Source organism: Sciurus carolinensis, chromosome 9, assembly GCF_902686445.1.
Source record: "Sciurus carolinensis chromosome 9, mSciCar1.2, whole genome shotgun sequence".
NCBI classification, from domain to species: domain Eukaryota; kingdom Metazoa; phylum Chordata; class Mammalia; order Rodentia; family Sciuridae; genus Sciurus; species Sciurus carolinensis.
Window position 1 is genome coordinate 28,439,244 of NC_062221.1, and position 26,983 is coordinate 28,466,226.

Below are 26,983 nucleotides of genomic sequence, written 5' to 3' on the forward strand. Positions count from 1 at the left end.
TCCTGAGTTGCTGGGATATTATTTATTTGTTTATTTATTTAATGATGCTGGGGATTGAACCCAGGGCCTCATGCATGCAAGGCAAGCATATTACCATTGAACTGCCTCCCCCGTTCCTCTTTTTTTTTAAAATGCCATATATTCTTTTCTTTTTAAAATGTGTTTTGGTTGTCATTGGACATTTATTTATTCATTTATATATGATGCTGAGAATCAAATCCAGTGCCTCACATATACTAGGCAAGTGCTCAACCCCAACCCAATGCCATATATTCTGATCCATTAAAAAAACAAAAAACAAAAAACTAATTTTTAAAAAATTTTGATGAGTCCAGTTTTTTTCTGGTGTTAAACATAGCATATTTCTACCCATCATATTGCTTCCAACCTATAGCTTTACATTTAGTGATTAGGGTTGTTTTTGTTGTTGTTATTTCAATTAATTTGCTATATTTTCTAGGCTGGTCTCAGATTCCTGCACTCAAGTAATCCTCCTTCCTCAGCTTCCCAAGTAGCAGGGACTAAAGGAATATAACACTACATACAGCATTTGTGTTTTTCTTTTCATTTGGCAGTATTGGGGATTGAACCCAGGACTGTTCTACCACAGAGCTACATCCCCAGTCCTTTTTATTTTGAGACAGGGTCTGGCTAAATTGCTGGGGTTGGTGTCAAACTTGAGATCCTCCTACCTCAGCCTCCTCAGTTTCAGGTATTCTGGTATTACAAGTATTCGCCATCATGATCAGCTAAAATTGTGCATTTCTTTCCTCTCCACCCCTGCCTTTTCTTTTTTTTCTGGTACTGGAGATTGAATCTGGTGGTGCTTTACCACTTAGCTACATCCCCAGTCCATTTTGGTGGGGGGAGAGGAGTACTCTGGATCAAACCCAGGGACTTCCACATGATAGGCAAGTGCCCTACCACTGAGCTACATCCCCAGCCCTACATCATTAGTCTTTTTTACTTTTTACTTTATATTTTGAGATAGGGTCTTGGTAAGCTCCTGAGGGGTCTTGTTAAGATGCTAAGGCTGGCTTCAAACATGTATTCCTTCTATTTTAGCCTCATTAGTCACTGGGATTGCAGGCATATTCCACTGTGCCCTACCAGTTGTGCATTTCTTATAGGCTTGTCATCAGAGGTCTGAGCTGTTCCTGGATAAGGAGACCTGGACTTAGGACAAGAAGGGTCCTTGGCATATATGACAGAAAAGAATTTTAGCATGCAACAGAGGCACAAACAAAGGTTTATTTAGGAAAACAGTGACATTTTCAAAGGAGAATATGGGCTATATCCAAAGGGAGAGACAGAAACCCACTGGTGCGGGGTATTAATATTTTACAGAGGGACAGTTGCCAGGGGTTGCTCTTTACCTTCATGTTCACATTACTTTTTTGTAGGCAAGGGCATGGGCCAAGGCATGGGCCAAGGGGGCATGCTGGAGTTGCTCAGGAGTTTCAAGGGTTCATGGCCATTTTCTACATTTTATTTTTATTTTAATTTTTTTGGTACTGGAATTGAACCCAAGGGTGATTAACCACTGAGCCACATCCCCAGTCCTTGTTTATATTTTTCATTTAGAGACGGGGTCTCACTCAGTTGCTTAGGGCCTCACTAATTTGCTGAGGCTGGCTTTGAACTTGCGATTTTCCTGCCTCAGCCTCCCGAGCTGCTGGGATTACCAGCATGTAGCACCATGCCTGGCCACTTTCTACATTTCAATGGTTCATGGGCATTTCCTACACTTCAGTGATTCACAGGTGTTTTTTGCATTCTAAGTTCTCATGAGTACTTCTTTTTTGAGACTCAGTCTATCCTTTTCTGTATCCCCAAATTCCTATCTCAGACTTATGTGTCTTGCTTTTATCTCAAGTCTGATGATCTATACCTTTTAGTTGGGGGTATTTTAGACCATTGTGAAACCAGATTTTCAGCCTCTGTGCTACGGTGTTGCAGCAGAACCAGCCACCTGCCAGTACCTTCTTTATGGGTTCTTGTCTCATGAATTTGAAGAATGAAATCCACAGATGAAGAGGAGTGAGTATAAAAGAGTAGGATTTCTTCAAGTGTGAAGAAAAGAGAACTTCTGTAGGGTGAGAGTGTAAGAGGGGACCTGATGAGGGTTGTTCTTAAATGTACTGGTCTAGGGACTTATATAGTTACAATGGGTAGGGACATTGATCAAAATCTACTCTAATCAGGCCTTGGAGAGTATCTATGTTAATCAAGTCTTGGAAAAGTACTAAGGCTATTGGTCAAAATCTATGCTAAACAGGAAATGAATAAGTACCAATGCTGTTGGTCAAAAATGTATGCTAAACAGGTATTGAGAGTGTTAAGGCTATTGGTTAGCCCTTGAGTCTGTTACTTTTACTCAGGTCTGTCCCTATTGCAGTCACTATCCTGGTTTAAGTGGAAATTCCTAAAAATCAAACAATAATTTGTTCATCTGGAATATTTGAACACCTGCCGTGTCCATCATGATGCTAAGAGATGTTGGATATAGTCATTAAGCACAGAGATTTAATTACTGCCTTCCTGCTCCATATGAGCCAGTGTGAGAGACAGGCTTTTTAGGTAAGGATCAAAATAAAACCTGGAGACCACTATGACAATATGTAGTGATCTGATTAGTCCAGGAATTAAGAAAGGATTCTGAAAAAATTCAAATTTAAAACTAGAATAGAAGCTCAGCATTGTGGCACACACCTAGAGTCCCAGCTACTTGGGAGGCTAAGGCAGGAGGATTGCAAATTAGAAGCCAGGCCGGGTAACTTAGCCAGACCGTGTCTTAAAATAAAAACCAAAAAAGTTCTGAGCATGTAGTTCAGTGTTAGAGCACTGCTGAATCCAACCCCTAGTACCACCAAAAAAACAAAACAAAAACAAAAACTACAATGAAAGGTTGGAAATGTGGGTTAGGAGCAAGGTATAGAGTGTCCTGTGTAGAGTAGAATGTGAGCAGGCTAGGAAGGAAGGAGAAGGCAGCATGTGGGAGGAACTAGAGTGAAAAGGGGGAAAGTACAGACCAACTTGTGGGTAGGGGCTATTATGCTCCAGATCCATGGACTTATAAAAAAAAATATGTACTTGGGTCTAAAATTGAGGGCTCAGTGAAGATTCATAATGAAAATGTCAGCCTTCTAGAGTATAGGCAATGGATTGGAGGGGCTGGAGTAGACATGGCTGCCTACCAGAAAGCTGTGAGGTGAGATTCATCTGCAATGAGAGTCTCTGTGACAAGTCTCTGTGACTGTTCTCTCAGTAGGAGCCTAAAAGTCAGAGTCTGTTTGTATTCTCCTGATGTCTTAGGCCTTTTGGGATTTTGGGAAGCCTCTCTTCCAGCATGGGAAACTTCTCTGAAAAGGAAAAATCTGAGGAACCTGGAAAGATCTAGGAAAGGAATCATTAGTTTAAATCAAAATAGAGATAAAAATGGCCAGTCAAGGAGATGAAAGGTTACAAATTGTTTCCCCTGACAATAGCCAATGAAGAAGCAGAGAATATTTCTTATTACTGAGGGTCTCCAGGCCTGAACTGGTAAGGCACAACTTCTTCAGGCCACTCCTTGGTCTGACCTGGTTCTAGACTATGAGAACCTCATTTGCTGTGCTAAAATTTTTGTCTCTGGGGTCCCTTATTACAGAAGAGGCACTAGAAGTTGACCACTGCCTGGAGGGTTCTGATCTGTGAAGTGGGAGCCTAAGAGATTCGAGTTTTGCTCAACACTGTTTTTCTGGTTTGGGGAATCACAGGAACTCTTCTGGTCTTAATTTTGTCATCTATAAAAAAGCCTTAACTGATGTTTGAGGCATTTTTTCCCACAAGTACCTGGGATGACAGTGACTATTATAAATATGATGGTTAATATTAATTAATTACTTTGCTCTTTTCCTTCCTAAATCATGTTTAGTGAGGTATACTTTCATCTGTGCAATAACATGTGCAAATTAAGAATTCAGTTTAATGAGTTTCAACAAATTTCTAGGCAAATATTACTGCCACAATCAAGTTACAGAAATTTTCTATCATCCCAAAATATGCCCCAGTCTATCCCTTCTCTGCACCATGGCTCTAAGGAATATTGAACATTGTTGCCATATATATTTCTATTTTTGGAGGGGGATACTGGGATTGAACTCAGGAGCACTCAACCACTGAGTCACATTCCTGGTCCTATTTTGTATATTATTTAGAGACAGGGTCTCATTGAGCTGCTTAGCAATTCGCCCTTGCTGAGGCTGGCTTTGAACTCACAATCCTCCTCCTGAGTCCCTGGGATTATAGTCATGTGCCACTGCACTGGCATTTTGCCTTTTCTAAAATTTCATATAAATGGAATTATGCCATATAATGCATTTGGGATCCATGCATTTTGTAAGAACCCAGAAACCACTCCAGATGAGGGAGCTCATGTAAGAGAGTTTATTAAGTAAACAGGCAGAGTGTCTCCCTACAAGGTAAGAGAGAAAATGAGAGGAAGAGAGAGAGAGAGAGAGTGAAAGCCAGGAAGAGAGAGCATGAAAGCTAGGAGGAGAGAGTGAAAATGGCGGGGGAGCTATTCTTAAGCAGTCCAATTCTGCAGGCTAACAGGGGACCAATAATGGAGAAGGACACTTGCAAGCTGACCGATGAACCAATAGCTAGCTAGGATGTTCACAGACTGACAAGCTAGGTTGTATATTGGGAGGCGGGGAAATGACTGCAGCATAAAGGGCGGGGGAGCAGCTTTATACATTTATTTATTTATTTTTCTTTCCTTTTTGTTTTTTAGTACCAGAATTGAACCCAAGGGCACTTAACCACTGAGACACATCCTCAGCCCTTTTATTTTTTAATTTTAATTTTTTATTTAAAAATGTTAGCTTTATTTTTACTTGCTTTGTTAATACAGGCATATGATTTTGGATAAAAATTTATTAGCCATGTGGAAAACTGTCTCTTATAATATCAGAATTAATTAAATATGACAGGTTCCAAATGTTATTGCAATACATATATTCTGGAAGTAATCTTTCAGACAATGCAAGTTATATTTAAGTATCTTTTCTGATAATCTGGAGCATCTACATCCATCCTTTACAATTTGATAGTTGCCAGATATGCTTTTTGGCCCTAGGACAGTACTATTATTTGTCAGTCTTTACATTAAAATGAAGAGGTAAACTTCTACAAAAATGTAGAAACAATGGAAATTTTGGCAAATATATTTTTTAAAAACATCCTCTAAACTCAATTTAAATTTGTAAAGTATCTTTTGGTCTGTTTGGAAATATTATTAGAGATTATTATTGTTGTTTAAATAAAATTTATTTTAGAGCAGTTTTAGAAATACTCAATATAAAAACAGACATCAGCACACTTTTTTAAAAAATTAATTATTTTTTACAGACTAAATTTGATTCATTGTACACAAATGGGGTACATCATTTGGTTTCTGTGGTTGTACACGATGTAGATTCATACTATTCGTGTAATCATACATGTACATAGATTAATGATGTCTGTCTCATTCCATGATTTTTCACACCCCCTCCCTCTCATTTCCTTCTACATAATCCAAAGTTCTTCCATTCTTTTCTCACTCCCCACTCTCATTATATATCATCCTCCACTTATCAAGGAAAACATTCGGCCTTTGGTTTTTGGGGATTGACTTATTTCACTTAGCATGATATTCTCCAATTCCACCCATTTATTTGCAAATGCCATGATATTATTCTTCTTTATGGCTGAATTAATATTCCACAGTTTCTTTATCCATTTGTCAACTGAAGGGCATCTAGGTTGGTTCCACAATCTAGCTGTTGTGAATTGAGCTGCTATAAACATTGATGTGGCTGCGTTACTGTAGTATGCTAATTTTAAGTCCTTTGGGTATAAATGAGGAGTGGGATAACTGGGTCAAAAGGTGGGTCCATTCCAAGTTTTCTAAGAATTCTCCACACTGCTTTCCAGAGTGGCTGCACCAATTTGCAACTCTATCAGCAATGTAAAAGTGTGCCTTTTTCCCCACATCCATTCCAACATATATTATTGTTTGTGTTCTTGATAATAGGCATTCTAATTGAAGCAAGATGAAATCTTACAGTTGTTTTAATTTCTCAGTCCTTTTATTTTGAGACAGGGTCTCACTAAGTTCCTTAGAGCCTTGCTAAGTTGCTGAGGCTGGCCTCAAATTTGTTATCCTCCTATCTCAGCCTCCAGAGCCCCTAACTTTACAGGTATGCGCCACCACGCCCAGCTTTGTTCATTTTTTTTTTTTTTTTTACCTATTTATTTTTTCTTACGTATTTTATTTTTTCTGGGGATGGAACCCAGAGCTTCATAGATGCAAGGTAAGCACTCTACAACTAAGATACAGCTCAAGCCCTTTTTATTTTATTTATTTTATTGTGGTACTGGGGATTGAACCCAGGGTTACCCTACCACTGAGCATCCAGCCCTCCTTTTTTTTTTTGGTACTAGGGATTAAATTCAGGGACGCTTTGCTATTGAGCTATATCCCCACCTATTTTTAAGACAGGGTCTAAGTTGCTTAGGGCCTCACTAAGTTGTCGAGGCCGGTCTCGAACTTTACGATCCTCCTGACTCACTGTTGGCCAGTCACTACACTCACTGTGTTCATGGCTTTAACACAGTTTAAGTAGCAACGGCCCTACCGAATCAAGCAGCAGATATTGAGAGAGACAAGAAGATGCCACAAGTGGCCAGAAAGGTTTGGATTCTGAAAGGCTACGCCGTTGCCCAGCGCAGGGTGTTCACTTTAATGCTCCCACAGTGATTGGCTAGAGGTAAACTTCCGCAGGCACTTCCGACTCCTGGCCTGCCTTACACGACGGTGATTGGCTAGCCTGGCCATGAGCGAGGCTTGCCGGGAGTTGTAGTTCTTGGCTTTTTAGCTGGGAAGCCAGGAAGATTGGAGGCTTCAAGCAGCGATTGAGTCTGGTCGCGGCGGCTGGCATCATGTCCCGCGTGCCGGTGCCCTGTCATGTGAAAGGCACTGTAACCCTGCAGGTGGGCGACGTACGGACTTCCCAAGGCCGGCCTGGCGTGCTGGTTATCGATGTCACCTTCCCCAGCGTTGCGCCATTCGAGGTGAGCACGCCCCATGGACGCGACCCGAGCTCCTGGGCGGGGCAATTTGGAAACTTGGGCGTTTCCCAGACGTAATCGTTTACTGAGAGCGTCTGTACTGTTGTACTGCCCATTGACCTTACGAATTAATAAACCACTCATTTATTTCTTTAGTAGCATATACAATGTTTACTATATTAGAACTTTCTGTCCTGTATTAGTCAACATCTCTTCCCCTAGTCCAGAAGAACACTGGCACAAGAGTGCCAGAGAGTAGGGTATATGATACTGGAAATGCATTTAGAGGTAAGAGGTCATTTTATTTCCTGGTCACAGCTGGGGATCGTTAAACAATGATTTACCTGCCTCCGCATTCTTGCAGGCTCTTGTCAGAGGTCAGGTGCAACTCATCTCTCATCAGAACCTCGCAGTGATTCCAGTTTTCACTCACCAGTCTCACTTACATATCATCTGTCCAGAGTGACTGGACGCTGTGTAAAGGTCAGCACAGAAGATAAAGCCTACTTCTGAAGGACTGGCATTCAGGACCATTCTTTGTCTTTTCCTCACCTGCCCAGGCACTTTGTGTAACCCTGTGTGGTTATCTCCCAAGTTGTTCCTTATTATCAAATGATAAACCTATTTAAAGGACCTGACAGTGAAAATTCTGAGTCAGTAGGTTTAAGGTGGACCCTGTACGCCTGTATTTAAAAAAAAAAAAAGTTGGGGTGACTGATGTGTGTTCAGACACATGTTGGACATGTGGTAAGATCTGCACTTGTGGTTTGTTTGCATGAACTTACTCATTTAGACTGTGAGCTCCTCTATAAGAGTAAGGTTGTCTTTGGGTCTCAGTGATGCTTGTTGAACTGTTTAGCAGATGAGCTGGAGATGTGGCTCAGTTGTCGAGCACTTGCCTAGCATGCTCAAGGCCCTGGTTCAACCCCCAGCACCATACACACACACACAAATGTTGAGCAGAAGAGTACATTTCAAACGAAAGGAGATGATACCTTTGATCCTCTCAGACTCTGGGCCTGATTTGTCATGGTGGATTGTGTGTGCTCTAGTTGCAGGAGATCACGTTTAAGAATTACTACACAGCCTTTTTAAGCATTCGTGTCCGTCAGCATGCCTCAACACACTCACCAGCAAAGTGGGTGACCTGCCTGCGGGACTACTGTCTGATGCCTGACCCACACAGTGAGGAGGGAGCCCAGGAGTATGTGTCTCTGTTCAAGCACCAGGTCAGCTGAGTCTCAGCCTATATGAGGACTACACAGATACCTAGGGTTTAGACCAGTATACTAGGAGGGAAGAGGGAGGCAAGACTTGCCTGGGCATGGTTTCCAGGCATGTGCCTTGGATCGACCTTTTTCCTTTGCAAAGACCTGGGGAAGCAGCATCCTTGCTAACTGCTATTTGGGAGGTTCCTGGGAAGTGAATTGGGTCTTCTCTGGATTCTTGTGTATGTATATGTCAGATGCTGTGTGACATGACCAGAGTACTGGAGCTGCGTCTGATTCTACGGCAGCCATCACCACTCTGGCTGTCTTTCACAGTGGAAGAGCTGCAGGTCTACCAGCAGGGACCAAAGGTAAGTGACTAGCTTAAAGCTAGTTTGCCATTTTCTCAAGAGGTTTCCAGGTGTGCCTGGGAGAGTTGGGGCAATGGGATCAGGTGGGTAGTGAGTAAGGATAGTGAGACTCAGGAGTCCTTCATGGAAGTTAGTGGCATGTGAATGTTGGAAGTTCATGAGGAAAGGTGAGACTCTGTGCCCATATCCCTTGACCTTTTCAGCTACCTGCCACTTTCAGAGTTGGAACCTTCAGAACACACTTTCTCTACCTCCCCTGCAATTGGGGATTGAACCCATGGGCACTTTATCTTTAAGCTGAATCCCCAGCTCTTTTGCTTTTTCCTTTTTTTTTTCCTTTTTTCTTTTGGTACTAGGGATTGAAGCCAAGAGCACTTTGCCTCACTGAGTACATACCTAGTCTTTTTTTTTTTAACAGCTCGTTAAGTTGCTGAATCTGGCCTCAAATTTGTAATCCTTCTATCTCAGCCTTCAGAGTTGCTGGGATTACATGCTTGTGCCATCTCCAACCAGAAGACACTTTTTTGCTGCTTATGTTCCTGGGGCCTCTTTCTGCATAGCAGGAGAGCTTAGTAGTCTGACTGTTCCCTTGAGCTTTGTGGGATTTTTCCAGTGTCTGAGGCTCAGGGAGTCCCTACCTCTGCCTTACTCAGGGCAGTATGCTTTTTTGCAGAGCCCCTCCATGACCTTCCCCAAGTGGCTCTCCCACCCAGTACCCTGTGAGCAACCTATCCCCCTCCTTGAGGTAAGCTTTCACCCTGGGTATGAACCACATGTGAATGGCTCTGGTGGCCCTTTCTATAAGAATCTGGGACTGGACCCAAAACCCTTAGTTCAATCTATGACATCTTCTTGGGAACATTTTGGGATTTGAGGTATCTCTGATGTCAGGCTGGGCTGCCTTCCAAACATTAGGCTCCAGCCTCTTGTTTCGCAAGTCATCTGGAATTGTTACTTGTTTCAGCTAGAGAGCTCCATAAGGCTAGCTTGGCCTCTTTAGAGCTCTTAAGGGTACTACTGGGGAGAGACTCATGGCCACTGACCCCTCCTTCTGGAGCAGGGTCTTCCAGACCCCAGCAGGGTATCTTCTGAGGTGCAGCAGATGTGGGCGCTGACAGAAATGATCCGGGCCAGTCACACCTCCACAAGGATCGGCCGTTTTGATGTGAGTGATGGTTTCCTTCTGTTTGGCTTGCATTCTCCTTGAACAGGTCAGACCTGATAGTTTTTTGTGTTGCAGGTGGATGGCTGTTATGACCTGAACTTGCTCTCCTACACTTGAGCAGTGGCTCCTAGCTGAGACGTTGACTGTTCAGTGCCCACCCAGGCTTGGTTTGGGCTACCAGAGTCAGAAGAGTATAACCTGTGCATTCCAAGTATTGCTTGCATGCCCGTTCTGTCTGGGCCACATTTACAGATTCAAGATTCTTGGGGCTGTGTTGCTTCAGCATGAGTTCCTGGAGAGGGTACACTGTGTCTTCCACCTGGCCGTAACACAATTCCTTCTCCTACCCTAAAAATACTGAAAATTCCTGAGCACCCTTTGCCCCTTTTGCCATCAAGCACTCCCCTGTCTTCTGCCAGTTCCCCAATCCTGACTGCTGGGCTGGGTTGAATCTGCTCCATCTAACTCTGGACGGTTACAGCTGTCTTGTCACTCATATTGGGAAGCTTGAGGAAGAGGTGCCCCATTCATTCCCGGGTGCATCCTTGTGGCCTTCTTTCCCTTTGGTGTTATTCCTACAAAAGAAATTTCCTGTTTAAAAACAGCTACTGCCTGCCTACCAGGCAAAGCTGGTATCTGGGTATCCTTAGTTCCTAGATCCCTCAGCTGTCTCCTGGTTGTGTTCCATTGGGCCCAGACACGTGTCTCCGGCAATACTGGAGCCTGAAAACGAGAACTACAACCTTGTGCCATCTGACACAGCTCAAGACATATCCATGTTTCTTTTCCCAGTTGCTTCTTTGCATTCATACTCTGCATTATGAGGGATCTGCCTTGGAGTATGGGTGGGATCAAAGTGAGTCACTGGTGCCTTTTAAGAGGCAGAGGTACTCCATCAAACTGGGCCAACTCTTGAAAGATGCAGGTGCTTCTTCCTTCATGTGAGAAAGTCCTGCTTCCCTTCAGTTCTTTCTGGCTTTGCCCCTGGGGGACTATTTTGAAGAAGTACTGCAAGTTGTTTCAGACATGGCAAACTGGACTTAGGTGGTATAACAGTTTTCTGGGGGAAGTTTAGTCACCTTGTGGTTCCCACCCTCTGTTCTCACCCATCAGCCTTCTTGCAGGTGGTGTCTACCTCCGGAGTCATTTACTTAGCCCCACTCAACTTTTTCTGAAAGGGTGATGACCACAGTCCTATGTTCAGGAAACAGTAGTCCTCAGTGTATGTATATGTGAGTAAAGAGGACCCTGGGGTGGCAGGGATCATACAGTATTCCCAGCTGTATCCCCAGTACCCAGCACAGGGCAAGATCAATAAATACTTGTGTGATGCATGATTGTGCGGCCTGCCCATATGTGCCTGTAGGAGAGTTGGAGAACAGTACATGAGGCGGGCTGCACTGGTGCTCTGTCTGCCAGATTGACTCCACCTTCTGTGACCTCCCCACTCCTCCATTTGACCTTTCACTTCTGAGGTGCTGAATGTGTGATTCAAACCTTTCAGCCCTTTTGCAGAACTTTGACCCTTTGGAGGCAGGACAGTTCTTCGGGTTGGGGGAAGGTCTAGCCCCCAGCTCTGGTTCAGGGCAGCCCAGTCTACTCTGAACTGCCTGACCTGCCTGGATTAGCAAGAGGTAAGAGCCCGAGGCTGTTGGGAGTGACTGTGCACTCAGCTCTGAATCTCAGCCTGCCCTCGGGGCTTCCCGCCCCCTTTTGTGATCCCCTGCGCTATAGAAAGACCTGTCCGAGCAGGGGCTTGGACTACATCTCCCGGCGTGCCTGGCAGAATGGTGGCCTCTGTGCGCCGTCTGCACCAGTGGCGAGTGATGATGCAGCGGGCAATGGGCATGATGGCCCCTTTGGGCTTTCGCCTGCAGGCAGTCCCCTCGGCCCCTCGGCGCACTCTCAGTTGCGCGCAGGTGGGATAAAGGGTGTTGGAGGTTTGCTGCCGATCTTGGAGGGTGGGGGAGGGAAGCGGTCAGGAACTAGGGCCCTGGTGGCACTAAGCCCGGCTGCCCACAGGACGTGCTTCGCAGGACTCCGCTCTATGACTTCCACCTGGCCCATGGTGGGAAAATGGTGGCATTTGCGGGTTGGAGTCTGCCTGTACAGTACCGGGAAAGTCACGTTGACTCGCACCTTCATACACGCCGGCACTGCTCGCTCTTTGATGTCTCGCATATGCTGCAGGTGAGCCAGGAGAGTGTGTCTGCCCTGAATCTGGCCTTACTCTACCACAGTGCCGCACTCCTTGGCTTTGTTTGCTGGGAGCCGGATTCTGAAGGCAGCTTCCCCATAAACAGCTGGAGGTCACGAGGGTTTCTTGGCAATGCCAAGGAACTTAAGGGGCTGATTAACTCAGGGTTTCCTGATCATCTGTCTTTATTCTCTCTTGCCTGTTTCCACTAAGTGTATATCTTAATGCCCTGGGTTTTCCAGAGCTGGTACTATCCACCATGCTTGGGTATTGGTTTGGAAAAGGGGGTATTTCAGTAAAGTGCTTTATCCCCCTTCAGTTGCCAATCTGCCCCAGTCACACTGTAGGCTGGGAAGTGGGAGCAAGGGATTCGTTAAGTAGGGCATCCACTACCTGTAGAACCAAAAGACTCACTAATCACTTCAGGCTGGACTGCCCTGTGAATTGCTAGAGAGGATGCCTTCTTGCTTAGTGGCTTTGTGTTTGTGTGTGCGTGTGTGTGTGTGTGTGTGTGTGTGAGAGAGAGAGTGAGACTGCAAACCAAAGGGTGCTCTATCACTGAGCTACACCCCCAGCCCTTTTTATTCTTTTGAGACAGGATCTTGCTAAGTTGTCCAGACTGGCCTTGAACATATCATCCTCCTGCCTCAAACTTTCAAGTAGCTAGTAGAGTCTAGTGGCTTTTCAGTTGCAGCTATTGCAGTGGCCTGAGGCTTTTGATCTCTTTCCCAGACCAAGATACTTGGTTGTGACCGGGTGAAGCTGATGGAGAGTTTAGTGGTTGGAGACATTGCGGAGCTAAGGCCAAATCAGGTGAGCCCTTTTATTTCTGCTCAGTGGGTGTTCTTAGTCATGAGCCAGCAAGCAGGCTAAGTCCCTGCCTCAAACTTGGGGACACAGACATAGATGAGACACAGATTCTCAGGACTTGATGTCTTAGGGGATGTGGATCTTGGGTCATTTCCAGATGCCTAACCAGCTGTGGGGAGGCATCATCACATCAGGCTAAGAAACCAGAAACCAAGGTTTATGTACAATTTCTAACCTTTCATGCTTCCTATTCCCTTGCTATTCAAAGTATGGTCCCTAAGCCAACAGCCTTACTGCCTCCTAGTATCTTGTTTGGAAATATACTCTCAGACATTGCTCCAGACCTCTGAATAATGGGAACCTTATTTTGACAAGACCCCAGGTGACTCATGAGGTCTTAAAATCTCAAGCTCTTCATTGATTTAATTATTAATGGGAACACTAAGGCCAACCTTGCAGTATTTTGGTGGTTCATCTGGGATGAAGATGGACTTTGAGGGTTTTATCCATGAGTTGAATTTGGGTGGGATGAAGCAGCAGATACTGGATATCATAAACTAAAGGTGAGGTAGAATTGTCAGTACTGAATATGCAGGGTCCCATTATACTAGGGAATCCCCCAAGGTGGGGAGGAGTGAAAACTTGGTGCATGAGAATCAACGACTGAATTTGAGTCCAGCCTTGCTCCTTGCACAACCTGAACGCTGAGTATGAGGGTTCCTGAGTTTGTGGCATCTGAGGGGGTTAACATATTTGGTGTGTCTGCTAACCCTTGGTTTTGGTCTTCTGGACCTAAAGCAAAAATGTTCCACTTTGATGCTAGGGGACACTGTCACTGTTTACCAATGAGGCTGGAGGCATCTTAGATGACTTGATTGTGACCAATACTTCTGAAGGGCATCTGTATGTGGTATCCAATGCTGGCTGCTGGGACAAGGACTTGGCCCTCATGCAGGTATAGCCCTTCTGTGTTCTAGGTACTTTTGTTTTCCTTTTTCACAAAGCAGTGTTTCTTGTTATCCAGATCACAGACTAGAGGCTCAGAAAATGGCTCTGAGTGATGAATAGCTATAAGACTTAAGAGCAAGTCCTCCCTGGAGCATGCCAGGTTTTGATGGTGGGTACTAGGGAACATGGGGAAGTAAAAGTGACTCTGACCCCTAAGTGAGCATCCTCTGGTGAGGGTAGAAGTGACAGACCTGAGCGTAGATCATCCTTACCATTTAGTAGCTGTGTGACCTTGTAAGATGGGAACCAGCCTAGTATCTCATTGCTCAACACTGCAGTGTCCAGCCTATGGTAGGTGCTCAGTAAGTGATCTCAGACACTGGTGTGGTGTTTCTGTCTTTCCTTTTAGGACAAGGTCAGGGAACTTAAGAACAGGGGCAGTGATGTGGGCCTGGAGATTGTGGATAATGCTCTGCTAGCCCTGCAAGGTGAGCGGTCTGAGCTAGGATTGCAGCCAACCTTTGTCTTCCTGGCTTCATCTGCTTGACACAGAGGCCATTCCAAAATGAAGGTGTGGATGGTGTGATATTTGTGTGCTATAATTCTAAGGTGTATTTCCTTCCCTCCACTTAATGCTGAACTAGGGGTAAAGGCATTTTCTCCCAGAGCAGGACTTGCTCAAGACTTATTCTGGTCACTGAGTAAGGGCTATAGTCCACTTTGAGGGGTGCTGGGACCAGGACACTTGGTCATTGGCTCCTTGGGGCCCAGGCCCCACTGCAGCCCAGGTTCTTCAGGCTGGTGTGGCAGATGACCTGAGAAAACTACCCTTCATGACCAGTGCTGTGATGGAGGTGTTTGGTGTGTCTGGCTGTCGTGTGACTCGCTGTGGCTACACAGGAGAAGACGGTGTAGAGGTATGTCATGTGAGTGGAGGGCAGGGCAGGGCACAAAATTTGCGGGCAACTGACCACTGCTCTCTGGTGTCCCCTGCAGATCTCAGTGCCAGCCCCTGGGGCAGTCCATCTGGCAATGGCTCTGCTGAAAAACCCAGAGGTGAAGCTAGCAGGGCTGGCTGCCCGGGACAGCCTGCGCCTGGAAGCAGGCCTCTGCCTGTATGGGAGTGACATTGATGAACATACCACACCTGTTGAGGGCAGCCTTGGTTGGACATTGGGTGAGCTGAGCTGGCACTGAAAGGGTTCTGCAGGTTGGAGTGAACTTTAATGAGGTCAGCCAGCCCATAACTGCTCTTAAGGTTATATAGGCTGGAGCAAATGACTTAGCCTTGCTAAGTCTCCATTCCCTGAAGGTACTACGGTAGCTCTGCCCGTTACAAACTGAAGACCCATGGCTTCTTGTGGGTAGGAGGTGGTGACTAACTGCAGTGCAAGCATAGGAGAGCCCAAATGATGCTTGATGGATGTCATTTGGGGTCCTTGTATCTAGGACTTCCCATTGGCCAGGGCTTTTATGGACTGACTTAGGTTGATGTGTCATGTTTCAGGAAAGCGCCGCCGAGTTGCTATGGATTTCCCAGGAGCTAAGGTTATTGTTCCCCAGCTGAAGGGTGAGGTACAGCGGAGGCGTGTGGGATTGATATGTGAGGGGGCTCCAATGCGGGCATATAATCCCATCCTGAGCACAGAAGGCACCAAGATTGGTAAGTGGTCCAGGGAAGCTGGGGATCCCTTGTTCCTTCCCCAAAAGTGTGGGGGTTGGGTTGGCAGAGTGGTATTGACACATGGCTTATGCTTGAACAGGTATTGTGACCAGTGGCTGCCCCTCACCCTGCCTGAAGAAGAATGTGGCAATGGGTTATGTGCCCTTCAAGTACAGTCAGCCAGGAACACAGCTGCTGGTAGAGGTGCGGCGGAAGCAGCAGATGGCTGTGGTCAGCAAAATGCCCTTTGTACCCACAAACTACTACACTCTCAAGTGAGAATGATCCAGGGAAGGGCCCTCCCCTCTGGGAGTCTAGCCCTAGGGGGCACTCTATAGGGCTTAGGATAATAAGGAAGAACTCACCAGGAGTGGGCAGGTAGGAATTTGGCTCTAGTCTGGTTGAGGCCACAGAGTCTACCCCTCAACCCCAACACATGCCACTGACTTAAGGATCCCTTTTCTAAGTGACAAACCAGCTGACCCAGTGTCCTATTTCAGGTCATGACCCCACTGACTCTACTCTGCTAAGTGCTGGCTGTAAAGCAAAGGCTCACCTTTGTGGGGAGAACACCTGCCAATCTACCTCACCAGTTTCTCACATTTCAGAGGGTTATTACTATGGGCAATGTGGGCTTAAGCCACCTCCTCCACTTTGCTTTCCATGAATACAAACTGTTGCCTCTCCCTGTACAGGAGTGATTCCTGAGTCATAGAACATAGGTTCAGTTTTTTCCTATGTGTAAACCTGGGGATGGTTGAGCAGACATGGACTCACTCTTCCACATTCCCCAGTTGACTTGGCCTGCTGCCCAGTTGCAAACCATGGCAAATTTACCACCTGAGCTGACCTTCACCCCTGAGGCCTGTAACTAGACTTTACTGACTCCTGAAAAAAATTAAATGAGTTTCTTTCCTTTTAACTTGCCATGGTCTCCAGCTTCATTTTTCTTTATTCACAGGGTTCCTGGGGTGTCAACCCAATGCCTGCCTTCCTGGCCTCCAAGGTGGGCTTGGAGTAGGTTCCCCTTGAGCCAGGTCTATAAGAACTAATGGGAACACTGTCCTTGTTGGGTACCCCACTACCATTCTTCCAGCTGGCATCACCTCTCCATCTCTCCAAATTACTGCACTGTGGGTCCTGAAATCTTCAGCATATTTTCCAGTTGCCCCTGTGCATGCACACTTGCCTTGTTTGAATAACCACACAACTGATGCACTTCTTTGTTTAATAAGCCACATCTTCACTTGGGCTTGGGGTGAAATGTGAGACCCTGAATGTGTATGTGCTGGTGTCAGTGGGTAAGCTTGGGGCTATCCTGCAAGCCAGAGGACAGCTCCGGAGTGGGTACATATGCGTGTGTGCAGTGCAGTCTCACTTAGGGTGTACCTCTGCAACAAAATCTGCCTAAGCAAAGACTGTCAGATGGATATGTGACATTTAACAGAAGCAGCAGGGAGTGCAACACTGAGGTAGGTGGTGGCCCAGTAGAGGCAGGCAGAAGTACAGCCATTAGAGGAGGAGGCAAGTTCAGTGCCATGATGCTTTCTAGAGGCAGTGTTTGTATAGGGACTTTTGTAGTCTACCCCTTTGGAACCTTTCCTGGCCCTCTGTGAAGATGGCAGGTTTGCCTGGCTTATGACTCTTTCCTGTGGAGGGCTTCTAGGGGCTGAGATGGTGCTAATGGCTCAGAGGAGGAGGCCCCTGATTGTTCCACCTTCAGATGGAAAATCCTGAGTTTGCAGGGTATGAGCAAGTCACTCTACACCATAAGTGCTTAGTACTTCTTATGAGGGGGGGAGGGTATAGACCCAAGATCCCATGGACATTTAAGCAATTGTGTGTGGGAGGCCAACCCAGGGGCTCAGCTAGTGGACTCTCTCTTTCAGGCACCCAAGTTTCTCCTAAGAAGGGTAAAGATATGAGAACAAATGAGAAATGATAATTTCCTTTGCCCGGTTCATACCTGCAGAGCTCTGGTTGGGCCAAGGAGATGGGTGTTTGGTACCTAAGTCTGGATGGTGCCAGCAGGGATACTCTGCCTTCTACTTAAATGGCCAGCTATGTAACCATAGAGTAGAAGGCCAGGATTACCTGGTGCTCTGCCAATAAAGCAAAACCAAAGAAATTCAGGAAATTGAGGGCTTAGGGGAGAACAGATTTTCCTTACAAATTCCAGAATGGGTCAACTTCTGGCTTCCTCTCAGAGTGGTATATCACTATGGGGTCACATCCCAGGGGGATGAGAAGAGGGACAGGAAAAGCCAAGATAAAAGGGACTGCTGGCCTCCCCAAACCAAAGACTCTCCTGAGTTCTGACCTCTGAGAGAGAAGCAACATGTCTTCTCTCTTAAGGCACCCAGATCAGGGTAGAGGCAAACTCTTTACTATCCCAGGACCTGGGGCTGTTGGAAGCAAGTCTGAATGAAAATGGAGGCCCAGTCCTGCAAGCACTGGGGTGTTCTTTGCCCAAAACTCCAAGCCCCCTGCAGTTGTCCCTGGGGTCTGGGCAGCAGCAGGACCCACTGCAAAAGCCAGCAGACCTAGTGATGCCTCTGGAGATTCTTTTGCTGCCTTCTCTTATTCTCTGTGGGTTTTGAGAGGTTCATTTGCTGCCATTTCCCTGAAAGAGATGGAGAGAGAAGAGACGGGTTATTTCATGGGCAGCAGAAAAATTCCTGAGATTGGCTCTCCCCAGCCCCTTTACTGAGCTGGGCTTAGTAAAGCTGTACTATAATCCAGACCCTTAGGCTGATCTTTCACAGCCCACACTGGGCCTACCATTTCCCCCCTACAAACTTGTTTCTCTTGGCTCTTCACCTTTAGGAGCGCCCATGCTTCCTTGGTTGCCCAAGACAGAAAGTTGGTCAGTGGCAATCTTGCCTTCACTCTTGGACCCCTTTATCTATTTGTCATTAACCAGGCAATTATAAAGGCAAAATTGATCAGGCCACAGCCTTGTTGAGTCAGTCCTTCAGTGGCTCCCTGGGCCCTCCATGCCTTCATGTTCAAACTCCACCATGACAGCCTTATCTATTCTTTTTTTTTTTTTTTTTTGTTCTATATACATGACAGCATAATGCATTTTGATTTATTATACACAAATGGAGTACAACTTTTCATTTTTTGGTTGTACACAATGTGGAGTCGCACCATTTGTGTAATTATACATGTATATAGGGTAATGATGTTTGTCTCATTCCACCATCTTTCTTTTTCCCTGCCCTTCCCTTCCCATTTCCCTCTACACAATCCAGTGTTCCTCCATTCTTTCCTTACTTCGCACCTTATCTATTCTTATATCACCTGTTTAACGCGTTCTCAAAGCCCAGTACACTACACCATCCCTTGGCCTTTGATCTCAGCTTAGGTGTTTTGGGGAGAAGCTTTCCCTTACCACCTGTGCCTCTGCACAGCTGCCCTCCCCACGTAAATCTCTTGTTCCCCTCTGAGCAGGACCTGGGTTCTCATTCTCTGGGCCTAGTGCGGCACCTGCCAGTTGTAAAAGTTCAAAGATAAGGTGACTCAATCATCAGTTAGCTCTTGTTTTACAGATGAAGGGGCTGATTCCAATGAGATTGGTGTGATAAAAATAGAGGTTGGGGTAGAGCACTTGCCTAGAACAGAGGCAACTGAGGTACTTCCCAAATGAAGGGTGTTCTCCCGCATACCTGCCATTCATCTCCCTGAAAATTATGACAATACCACCACCCACCCCACAGGTTGTTGAATGGCATGTGGTGGTGATTCTTCAGACACTGGTGTCATGCCAACTTGAAGCTTATCTCTACGTAGAGACTTGGAAGAGTGCTGCAAAGGACAATAAGCTGGTGGACTCACCCTGAGAATTCCCCTTCTTGTTAATAACACAGGGGTGACCTCTATGTGCCAAGCATGGGGTTGGGGTAGGGACAGATTTACTCACCACGAAGGAAAATGCGTGGAGCCATCGGGTGTGGATCCATTCTGGCCGCCCAGACCTGGAGAAATACATCCAGAGCTGCAGCAAGCTGGGGATGGGGATCTGAGCCGACATCAGCTCAGGTCAGGGAACAGTTATTTTTGGCGGAGAGTGTGGTGGGGGTTCTAAGGGATTAGTATTATCTGGTGAGGGTTCTGAGGAACAGTTACCATGTGATGGATGGACCGGTGAGACTTCTGGCATAAAACGGTATGGTGGAATAGGTCAGTGAACAATATCAAATTTTGATGAGCCTCTTTGGGGGATCTATAGTAATCTAAGGGGATTCTAGGGAACCCAATCGTACAGCCTGGTAGTGGTGGTGTTGCGTCGGCCAGCCCACGGAGGTTCGTAGGGAGCCTCACCTGGGCGGTGATATAACCCGGTCACTGTGTTCCCGTAGAAACCCCAGGCCAGCTGGATGCCCAAGAGACTTAACACCAACCAGAGCAGCAGCAGCTTGAAGAGGGTCACGCGCATGTCTTGCGCCTCCCATTCCCGCAGAAACTCACTGCCCAGGGCGCCCAGCGCGCCCAGCACTGTGGCCGGCAAAGCATGCAAAGACTGCCCAAACCAAGGCTCCGCCATGACTGGCCCGCGCCCCACCCGGGTACTGTCACCGTAGTCCCCACCACGCAGGCGTATGGTCTTCCGGGTCAGGTCCACTAGTGCGCACGCGTAATACAGAGCGGAGGGGGCCTAACTCTGCGCGAAGAGTTGGCAGTTCGGGGCGGAGTATTAAAATCGCGCAAGCGCACCCAACCCCACCCTGCTTACTTAAAGGATGAGTGACTCCGAAAGTATAAAATAGCAACCAGGTCTTTTATAGCCCCGGAGTTCCCGTGATGCTCCACGCGGCTGCAATGATTGGTTAGGCATCTTGCTTTTTGGGCGTGGACGCACTACCGAGCAATCGTGGCTGAGCTGTGGGTGCACGCGCGTACGCGGAGCCGCGGCTAGCTCCGGCTCGAGCCCGCTGGGCGCCCGGGGGCGCGCACGTCGCTCCCCGCCCTCCCGCCGCCGCCCGCCCTCGCTCGCTCGAGCTCCCCGCCCGCCGCCCGCCACCTTCCGTCGGTTCTCTCGTTAGTCCGCGGTCGCCTCTGGAGCTACCCGCCCTTGTCTCCAAGCTTGCGACTCACGGACCGGTGTTCTCTGCTCAAAAAGGCCAGACTCGGGAGTCGTCGTCTGAGGTGAGCTGGAGGGTTCCCTCCAAGCGCCGCGGTTCCTGGGGCCCGCCCGGCACTTTTCCGGCCACCCGCCCAACGCCCAGCTGCGGCCGCGCCCCACCTGCTGCTCCGCGCTTGCCGCCCCAAGCCCTGGCCCCAGACCCTAACTCCCAGCCGGACCCCTTTCCCGGAGGCGATGGCCCCGCCCGCGCGGTCCCCGGAAGCGCGCCCCGCCGCCTCCAGTGCCCCTTCCCCCCGCCCGGCCGGGCCTGGTGGAGCACTAGCCGCCCGCCCTCCCCGGCGCTTCCTCTCTCACGGCCGCGCGGGGCTGGGCGGGGGCTCCGGGCGGGCTGGTGTTCCGGGCGGTCTGGGGTCCGCACGGTGTAACCAGCCGCCGCGAAGCGCTCGTGGCTGTCGGAGTTGAAATGAGAAAGAAACTCTTTACAACTCCATTTTGCTTTTTACATTCGATATGGAACGTGAACCACTGTTTTATACAGGTGAAGATGGTTATGCCTTGGGTAGATTTACTTTTTTTTTTTTAGTATCCTTGGACAATGTGTAAGTAAAAGGTTGTGTTGAAATTTTAGGGCTAGGACTGTATTATATGGAAAAGGCACTTTACAGTTAAAATTTTTTTAATAATTTAAGCGATGTTCCATTAAAATAGTTACAATTATACACAGCTTTAAGTTACTACCTTAATTAGGAATAATTTAAACATACCGATTCTTAGTTACTGCTTGGATCATTACAGGTCGTCTTCATGAAATTGCAGTATTTATACCTAAATCAATTTGGTAAAAAAAAAAACAAAAAAAAAAACAAAAAAACCCCCATGATTAGTAGTTTATAGTGGAAGTTTGACCTCCTTTTTCCTTCAGTGTTGGTTCCACGTGTTTTTTAATAGTTCTTATTTAAAAATTTCACCTCTGTTCTTTTGACAGTCTATTGAAAAAAACATTTCTTGACAGTGTGTAATCAGAATATTTTCCTCTTTGCCAGATCTAAAGGGAAAAAACATAAAAAGGAAACTATATTTTAAAGTATTGTTATGGGGTGAGAATTTTTCAACTACTTAATGTCATACTCCCAAAAGTGTAGGGTGTATCCTGCAGATAGATGATTGTCACCTTCAACATGGCTATATTGGTGAAGGTACTCTTTTTGTACATTTGACACAAGTGACATTGGGCTGAAAATACAAGACTGGTTCTTAATTGTAAAGGATGACTTATTGAAGGATGTTTTTTGTGGAGGAGGGTACTGGGGTTTAAATCCAGAGGCACTTTATCACTGTGCTACATCCCCAGCATTGTTTGTTTGGTTTTGTGTGTGTGTGTTTTGCTGGGGTTTAACCCAGGGCTTCCAGCTCTAGCACTCTACCAACTGAGCTGCATTTCCAGGTGCCTCCCCGTATTTTATTTTGAGACAGGATCTTGCTAAATTATGGAGGCTGGCCTCAAACTTGTGATCTTCCTGCTTCAACCTCCTGAGTAGCTGGGATTACAGGTGAGTGCCACCATACCCAGCAGGAGGATCTTGTTTGATAAGTTATTTTGTGGTTCTGTCTACTTATGTAGGGTAGTGATAGCTCTTGGGGGACGTGAAATAGATTAGATGTAATTTATTTATTTATTTATTTAAAGCTGGTGAGAGTTGAACCTAGGGCTTGATGATGTATGCTGAGCAGGTGCTTTACCACTGTGCTACCTCCCCAGCCTTGCTTTGAGTCAAATTCTAGTGCTTCACATATAAACTCTATTCAAATAAAATTCTGTACTGAGAGAAAGAGAATAGGAATATAGCTGTCAACCAGTTTCTTTGTAGACCCAGAATTTTAGATCCAAAAGGAATCTTCAGAATTTGTAGACCAATCCCATATGCAGGTGTGGAAACTGAGGCCCACAAACTTGAGAACATTTCTCAAGATTATATGTCTAGTCAGTTATTCTCCATGTACTCTCAAATAGCTGGCCCAGAGTCAGCTGAAATTCAGGGATTCCAGTTTACTCTAGTGTTTCTCCTTTTATAACTTGCAGATTGTGTATAGTTGGAGAGAATCTAAAAACTTCTTTCTGTAACTGGAATATCCTGAAGACATTCTAGTTGAGAGAGGGAGAAAAACGTACAGGGTCCCTTGCTGACCTAATCCTGGCTTTAAGTGTTTGGATCTTTATGAGGGACCAGCCCAGAGGGAGGCTCAAGACTTCCAAAGCCATGTTCTGAGGTTAAGTTAGAGTGTTTTCAAGCCACTGCAGACTCTTGACTTGATTTAGGGTGGGATGGGTGAGAAACTACATGTATCAAAGTAAACAGTTACTGTGCACAAGCATGTAGTAGTGGGTTACTGGAGTGCCCTACCCTTTTAAAAGTTTATTCTGGTCTTGTGGGGGTATAAATTATTAGGAAAGTTAAAAACAGGTAGACCTTCAAGGTGTTTCTTATCAGTGAGGTAGAGTCCAAGTGGTGACAGGAGGAAGAAGTTAGTTGTCCTAGGAGCCCTCCTGAGTAGAATTATAGATTATAGGTGCACCATTCCTGACTAGTAAGGACCTTTTAAAACTACAGATTAACTGGCACATGCCTGTAATGCCAGCTGTTTGGGAAGACTGAGGCAGGAGGATTGCAAGTTCAGTGCCAGCCTGGGCAACTTATCAAGATCTTGTCTCAAAATAAAAAAATAAAGACTGGGGGAATGTAGGTCAGTGTAGAGCACCCTGGGTTCAATCCTTGTGTCTTAGGGGGGAAAAAGTCCCCAAGTGTTCCCACCTTTATGTGCCAATTAAGTGGAACTCAGTTTACCTGCCTCTACATATTATAACCATATTTTTTATAATTTTTGTGGTGCTGTGGATTGAACCCAGGGCCTCATGCATACTAAGCAAATGCTCTATCACTAAGTTACATCCCAAGCCACTATATTTTGTCTTTTGTGGTGCTGGAAACTGAACATAGGGCCTCATGCATGCGAAGCAAGTACTCTACCACTGAGCTCCATTCCCCAGCCCTATAATTATATTTTAAACTTGTTAGTGGTAAACATGTGTGTTAATGTAATCTGTTCTTTGGGGACATGCTCACTGTTAAGTATTTGTGACATGAATAAATCAAATTTCCAAAACAGATTGAAATTACTGATTACTGTGAAATCCCTATTTCAAATGTTTCTATTTCAAGTGACTTGTTTTTAATCTGTGGTACTGTAGTATTAAGTGAAGGCTTTGTGTACTCATAATCATGGTAGTCATATGACTGAAAATCAGGCACTGAAGCTCTTCACTTTGAGTGTTTATTTCAGCTTTTGGTGCTTGCTGTAAATGATTCTGAATGTATTTTGATTATTTGCTAATAAGTAATGAGATAGTGTTAAATTGTAACTAAGAAGCAGTTTATAACAAACTGGACTGGAGTTTTTGTTGTTGCTGTTTTTTGTTTTAGTTGTCAATGAACCTTTATTTTATTTATTTATATGTGGTGTGGAGTTTTTTTAAATGAGAATGGGTAGAGTGTTTAATCACATTTATGATAGTATCTTAAATTCACTTGAAGGGAAAGAGGGAAAACAGTGAAGTAAGTTTGGAGTGAAGTTGAAAGGAAAAGTGGCAAGTAAAATGAGTTTAGAGGTGGTCAGGGACAGATCATGTAGTGCTTTTAGGACATGGAAAGTTCTTTGGGTTCTGAGAAAAGATGTTATTTGATTTAAAAAAAATTTTTTTTAAGTGGGGAAATAACATGATCTGATTTATTTATTTATTTTTTGTTTTGGTACCTAGGATTGAACTTGGGCACTTAACCACTGAGCCACATCTCCAGCCCACTTTACTTTTTGAGACAGGGTCTCACTAAGTTGCTGAGGCTGGCTTTGAACTTGAGATCCTCCTGCTTTAGCTTCCTGAGGCTTTGGGGATTACGGGTGTGTACCACCATGCTAAGCTCTGCTGATTTTATACACACACACACAAAATATATGTATGTACTTAAAAACCAGGAAACTGTCCCGTATTGTGGTGCACACCTGTAATCCCAGTGACTTTGGAGGCTGAGGCAGGAGGATTCCAAGTTTGAGAAGAGCCTCTGCATTTAGCAAGACCCTAAGCAACTAGGAGACCCTGTCTCAAACTAAAAAACTAAAAAGGACTGGGGACATAGCTTAGTGGTTTAACACTCCTGGGTTCTACCTCTGGTACCAAACAGTAAAAACCAAGAAACTAGGAATCACTCTCTGAGTAGGAGTAAATTTGAATCCATTCTGACTTTATTTTTTTTGTGCTAGGGATTGAACCCAGAGCTTCATGCATGCTAGCCAAGCTCTACCACTGAGCTCCATATCCAGCTGCAGGGTTTTTTTTTTGTTTTTTTTTTTTTGTTTTTTTTTTTTTTTGGATTTGGTTGTTCATTTGAAACGGGGTCTCATTTTGTTGCCAAGACTGATTTTGAAATGGGAACACGAATGATCCTCCTGCTTTAGCCCTCTGAATAACTAGAATTACAATACCATCATGCCTGGTTCCATTGCGATTTGATTTTTTTCAATAAAATAATCTCTAGTACAGAAAACAAAAAAATTTCACTGTAATCTAGATAGTGGGGATATACATAACTATAAAATTCCTCTAACTTTGCAATGTGTTTAAAAGGTTTTTGTTTTTTGTGTGTGTGGTGCTGGGATGAAAGCCCAGGGGCACTCTTCCACTGAGCCACATTCTGAACCCTGATTATTTATTTATTTTTTGGTACTAGGGATTGAACCCAGGGGTACTTTGCCACTAAGATACAGCCTCAGCCTTTTTATTTTTTATTTTGAGACAGGATCTCATAAAGTTTCTGAGGGCCTCACTAAGTTGCTGAAGCTGGCCTTAAACTTGAGATCCTCTTTGTTTCAGCCTCCCAAGTTGCTGGTATTTTAGGTGAGCACCAGTGGTCCTGGCCCCAGCCTTTTTTACTTTTTGAGACAGGGTCTTGCTGAATTGCCAAGACTGACCTCTAATTTGTGATCCTCCTTTCTCAGCCTTCTGAATGACTTGAATTATAGCTGTGCACCACTGCACCCAGTTGAAAAAATTATAATTTTATTATAATAAAATGTTGGGGGAAATTACATTAATTTATTTGCTTTAAAAATTTTTTTGCTTTAAAAGGGGCAACATTATTTTATAATATTTGCAAAATAAGGTTAAATGAAGGAGGTCAAGGATTATGTGAAATATGATAAATTTTATGATATATCAAGTAAGTTAAATAATGCACTTTTTCTCCTCTCTGGACTTTGGGTGAGCCCATTTATATCGTGTCCTTTGTTGGTTTTTCTTGTAAAATGAATAGATATAATCCTTGATATTTCTTATATTTTTATAGCTTTTCACCTGGGAAGTTCAAGTTACTTTGTAGAACTTCTGTCACACAGGCCGTGCATTTTGCAGCACATTTGTAAGGTATGTAAATAGAAGTCTCTTCCATTTCCCTTTCCTTATGGAAAAGAGATTATTAGCAATGTAAATTCTGGGGAAATATGGGTGCATCATCACTATTAATGGTCCTCTTGCTGCCAGCAGTCTTGAGGGGTTTTTTTTGTTTTGTTCTGCTGCTGGACTTGAACTCTTGGCCTTTGGAACCCTAAGCACATGTTCTACCACTGAGTCACACCCCCAGTACAATCTCTAGTTCTTTATCTTACTCCAGCTCGTTTTCTGTTTTTATTTTTCAACCTCTCCATAAAACAGATACTCCTCTTTCTCTTTTATTCCAAGGGACATTTTCTTCTTAGATGTAGATATATTTTTGAAATCAGGCAAGATGGGGTGAATTCAGGGTGACATGAACATAGGTAAATGAAGATATTTTTGAACCTCTCCCTTACTTAATTTTTAAAGAGATGGACTTACTATTTTACAGAAGTACTTCTCATACTTTAGGACCATTTCCATCTTATTCCTTTTGTTCTTTATCTTTGAATTTTCAGTTTTTTCAAATGAGTAGTTTGGTCATCTTAACCTGTGAGGTGGATATAATTAATTGTCAACAGAATGAGAATTGAAGATAATCCTTTCTTTTACTGGAGGGGTTAGCAATGATACTGGTTTGGGAGGGAGCAGTATTAAAAGAGTATGTACAATAGCCTGTGCAGCAGCTCTTAGATGTTTTAATTTATTTTTGCAGTGCTGGAGACTAAACCCAGGGCTTTGCACATGCTTGGCAGGCCATTGAGTTATACCCACAACTCTCTTCAGATATTTGAAACTAGTTACAAATAAAAGAAATAGTAGTTTCTTCATTTAATTGATGACATGCTAAGTATTCTGGTCTGGTATCATTTGGTCACCTTTCTTGTTTTGCTTGGGTCTGAGTGCACTCTGTATATGGAGAAGTGAGCTGTTAAGGGGATAAGTATTCTCA

At 45.0% G+C, this 26,983-nt stretch overlaps 4 protein-coding genes across 9 annotated transcripts in view; 3 read left to right on the plus strand and 1 right to left on the minus strand.

Moving 5' to 3' along the window:
- The first annotated feature begins 6,895 nt into the window (after window positions 1-6,895).
- On the plus strand, window positions 6,896-10,060 carry Nicn1 (nicolin 1, tubulin polyglutamylase complex subunit). The gene is made up of 6 exons (XM_047565236.1): window positions 6,896-7,101; window positions 8,151-8,327; window positions 8,564-8,677; window positions 9,351-9,422; window positions 9,738-9,842; window positions 9,918-10,060. Exons 1-6 carry the CDS (start codon window positions 6,970-6,972, stop codon window positions 9,957-9,959), a joined length of 642 nt encoding a protein of 213 aa, XP_047421192.1. The 5' UTR covers window positions 6,896-6,969; the 3' UTR covers window positions 9,960-10,060.
- Window positions 10,061-11,346: 1,286 nt separating this feature from the next.
- On the plus strand, window positions 11,347-16,387 carry Amt (aminomethyltransferase). 5 transcript variants are annotated; one of them, XM_047565232.1, is made up of 10 exons: window positions 11,347-11,476; window positions 11,595-11,761; window positions 11,865-12,032; window positions 12,772-12,852; window positions 13,673-13,804; window positions 14,207-14,285; window positions 14,569-14,714; window positions 14,794-14,974; window positions 15,305-15,460; window positions 15,561-16,387. In XM_047565232.1, the coding sequence occupies exons 2-10, from the start codon at window positions 11,630-11,632 to the stop codon at window positions 15,737-15,739; spliced, it is 1,254 nt and encodes a 417-aa protein (XP_047421188.1). In that variant the 5' UTR covers window positions 11,347-11,476; window positions 11,595-11,629; the 3' UTR covers window positions 15,740-16,387. The 5 variants fall into 5 exon arrangements, with proteins under 5 accessions (XP_047421188.1, XP_047421190.1, XP_047421187.1 ...); XM_047565231.1 differs by having other exon boundaries at window positions 11,356-11,476; window positions 11,577-11,761; XM_047565233.1 differs by lacking the exon at window positions 11,347-11,476 and having other exon boundaries at window positions 11,625-11,761; window positions 15,561-15,664; window positions 15,961-16,387.
- A 108-nt stretch (window positions 16,388-16,495) lies between these two features.
- Window positions 16,496-20,223, minus strand: Tcta (T cell leukemia translocation altered). The gene is made up of 3 exons (XM_047565240.1): window positions 19,787-20,223; window positions 19,386-19,440; window positions 16,496-18,083 (listed from the first exon to the last, which is right to left on the minus strand). Exons 1-3 carry the CDS (start codon window positions 20,007-20,009, stop codon window positions 18,041-18,043), a joined length of 321 nt encoding a protein of 106 aa, XP_047421196.1. The 5' UTR covers window positions 20,010-20,223; the 3' UTR covers window positions 16,496-18,040.
- Window positions 20,224-20,413: 190 nt separating this feature from the next.
- Rhoa (ras homolog family member A) overlaps window positions 20,414-26,983 on the plus strand; it is a 45,792-nt gene continuing 39,222 nt past the window's right edge. Inside the window, exons 1-2 of one of the 2 annotated variants that reach the window (XM_047565237.1) lie at window positions 20,414-20,611; window positions 25,946-26,022. The gene's annotated coding sequence lies outside the window, so the exon portion shown is untranslated. The remainder of the gene's footprint in view (window positions 20,612-25,945; window positions 26,023-26,983) is intronic. The other variant, XM_047565239.1, reaches the window with a different exon arrangement.

Excerpts from the sequence above, each read along its gene's own strand:
- Amt (XM_047565232.1), top strand. The coding sequence starts at position 11,630 with ATGGTGGCCTCTGTGCGCCGTCTGCACCAGTGGCGAGTGATGATGCAG. Across the intron at positions 11,762-11,864 it reads GCACTCTCAGTTGCGCGCAG|GACGTGCTTCGCAGGACTCC; the intron begins GTGGGATAAAGG and ends GGCTGCCCACAG. Across the intron at positions 15,461-15,560 it reads CACAGAAGGCACCAAGATTG|GTATTGTGACCAGTGGCTGC; the intron begins GTAAGTGGTCCA and ends ATGCTTGAACAG.
- Tcta (XM_047565240.1), bottom strand. The coding sequence starts at position 20,009 with ATGGCGGAGCCTTGGTTTGGGCAGTCTTTGCATGCTTTGCCGGCCACA. Across the intron at positions 19,441-19,786 it reads CGGGTTATATCACCGCCCAG|GTCTGGGCGGCCAGAATGGA; the intron begins GTGAGGCTCCCT and ends GTATTTCTCCAG. Across the intron at positions 18,084-19,385 it reads TCCACGCATTTTCCTTCGTG|GGAAATGGCAGCAAATGAAC; the intron begins GTGAGTAAATCT and ends CATCTCTTTCAG.
- Nicn1 (XM_047565236.1), top strand. The coding sequence starts at position 6,970 with ATGTCCCGCGTGCCGGTGCCCTGTCATGTGAAAGGCACTGTAACCCTG. Across the intron at positions 8,328-8,563 it reads TGTCTCTGTTCAAGCACCAG|ATGCTGTGTGACATGACCAG; the intron begins GTCAGCTGAGTC and ends TGTATATGTCAG. Across the intron at positions 9,423-9,737 it reads AACCTATCCCCCTCCTTGAG|GGTCTTCCAGACCCCAGCAG; the intron begins GTAAGCTTTCAC and ends CTTCTGGAGCAG.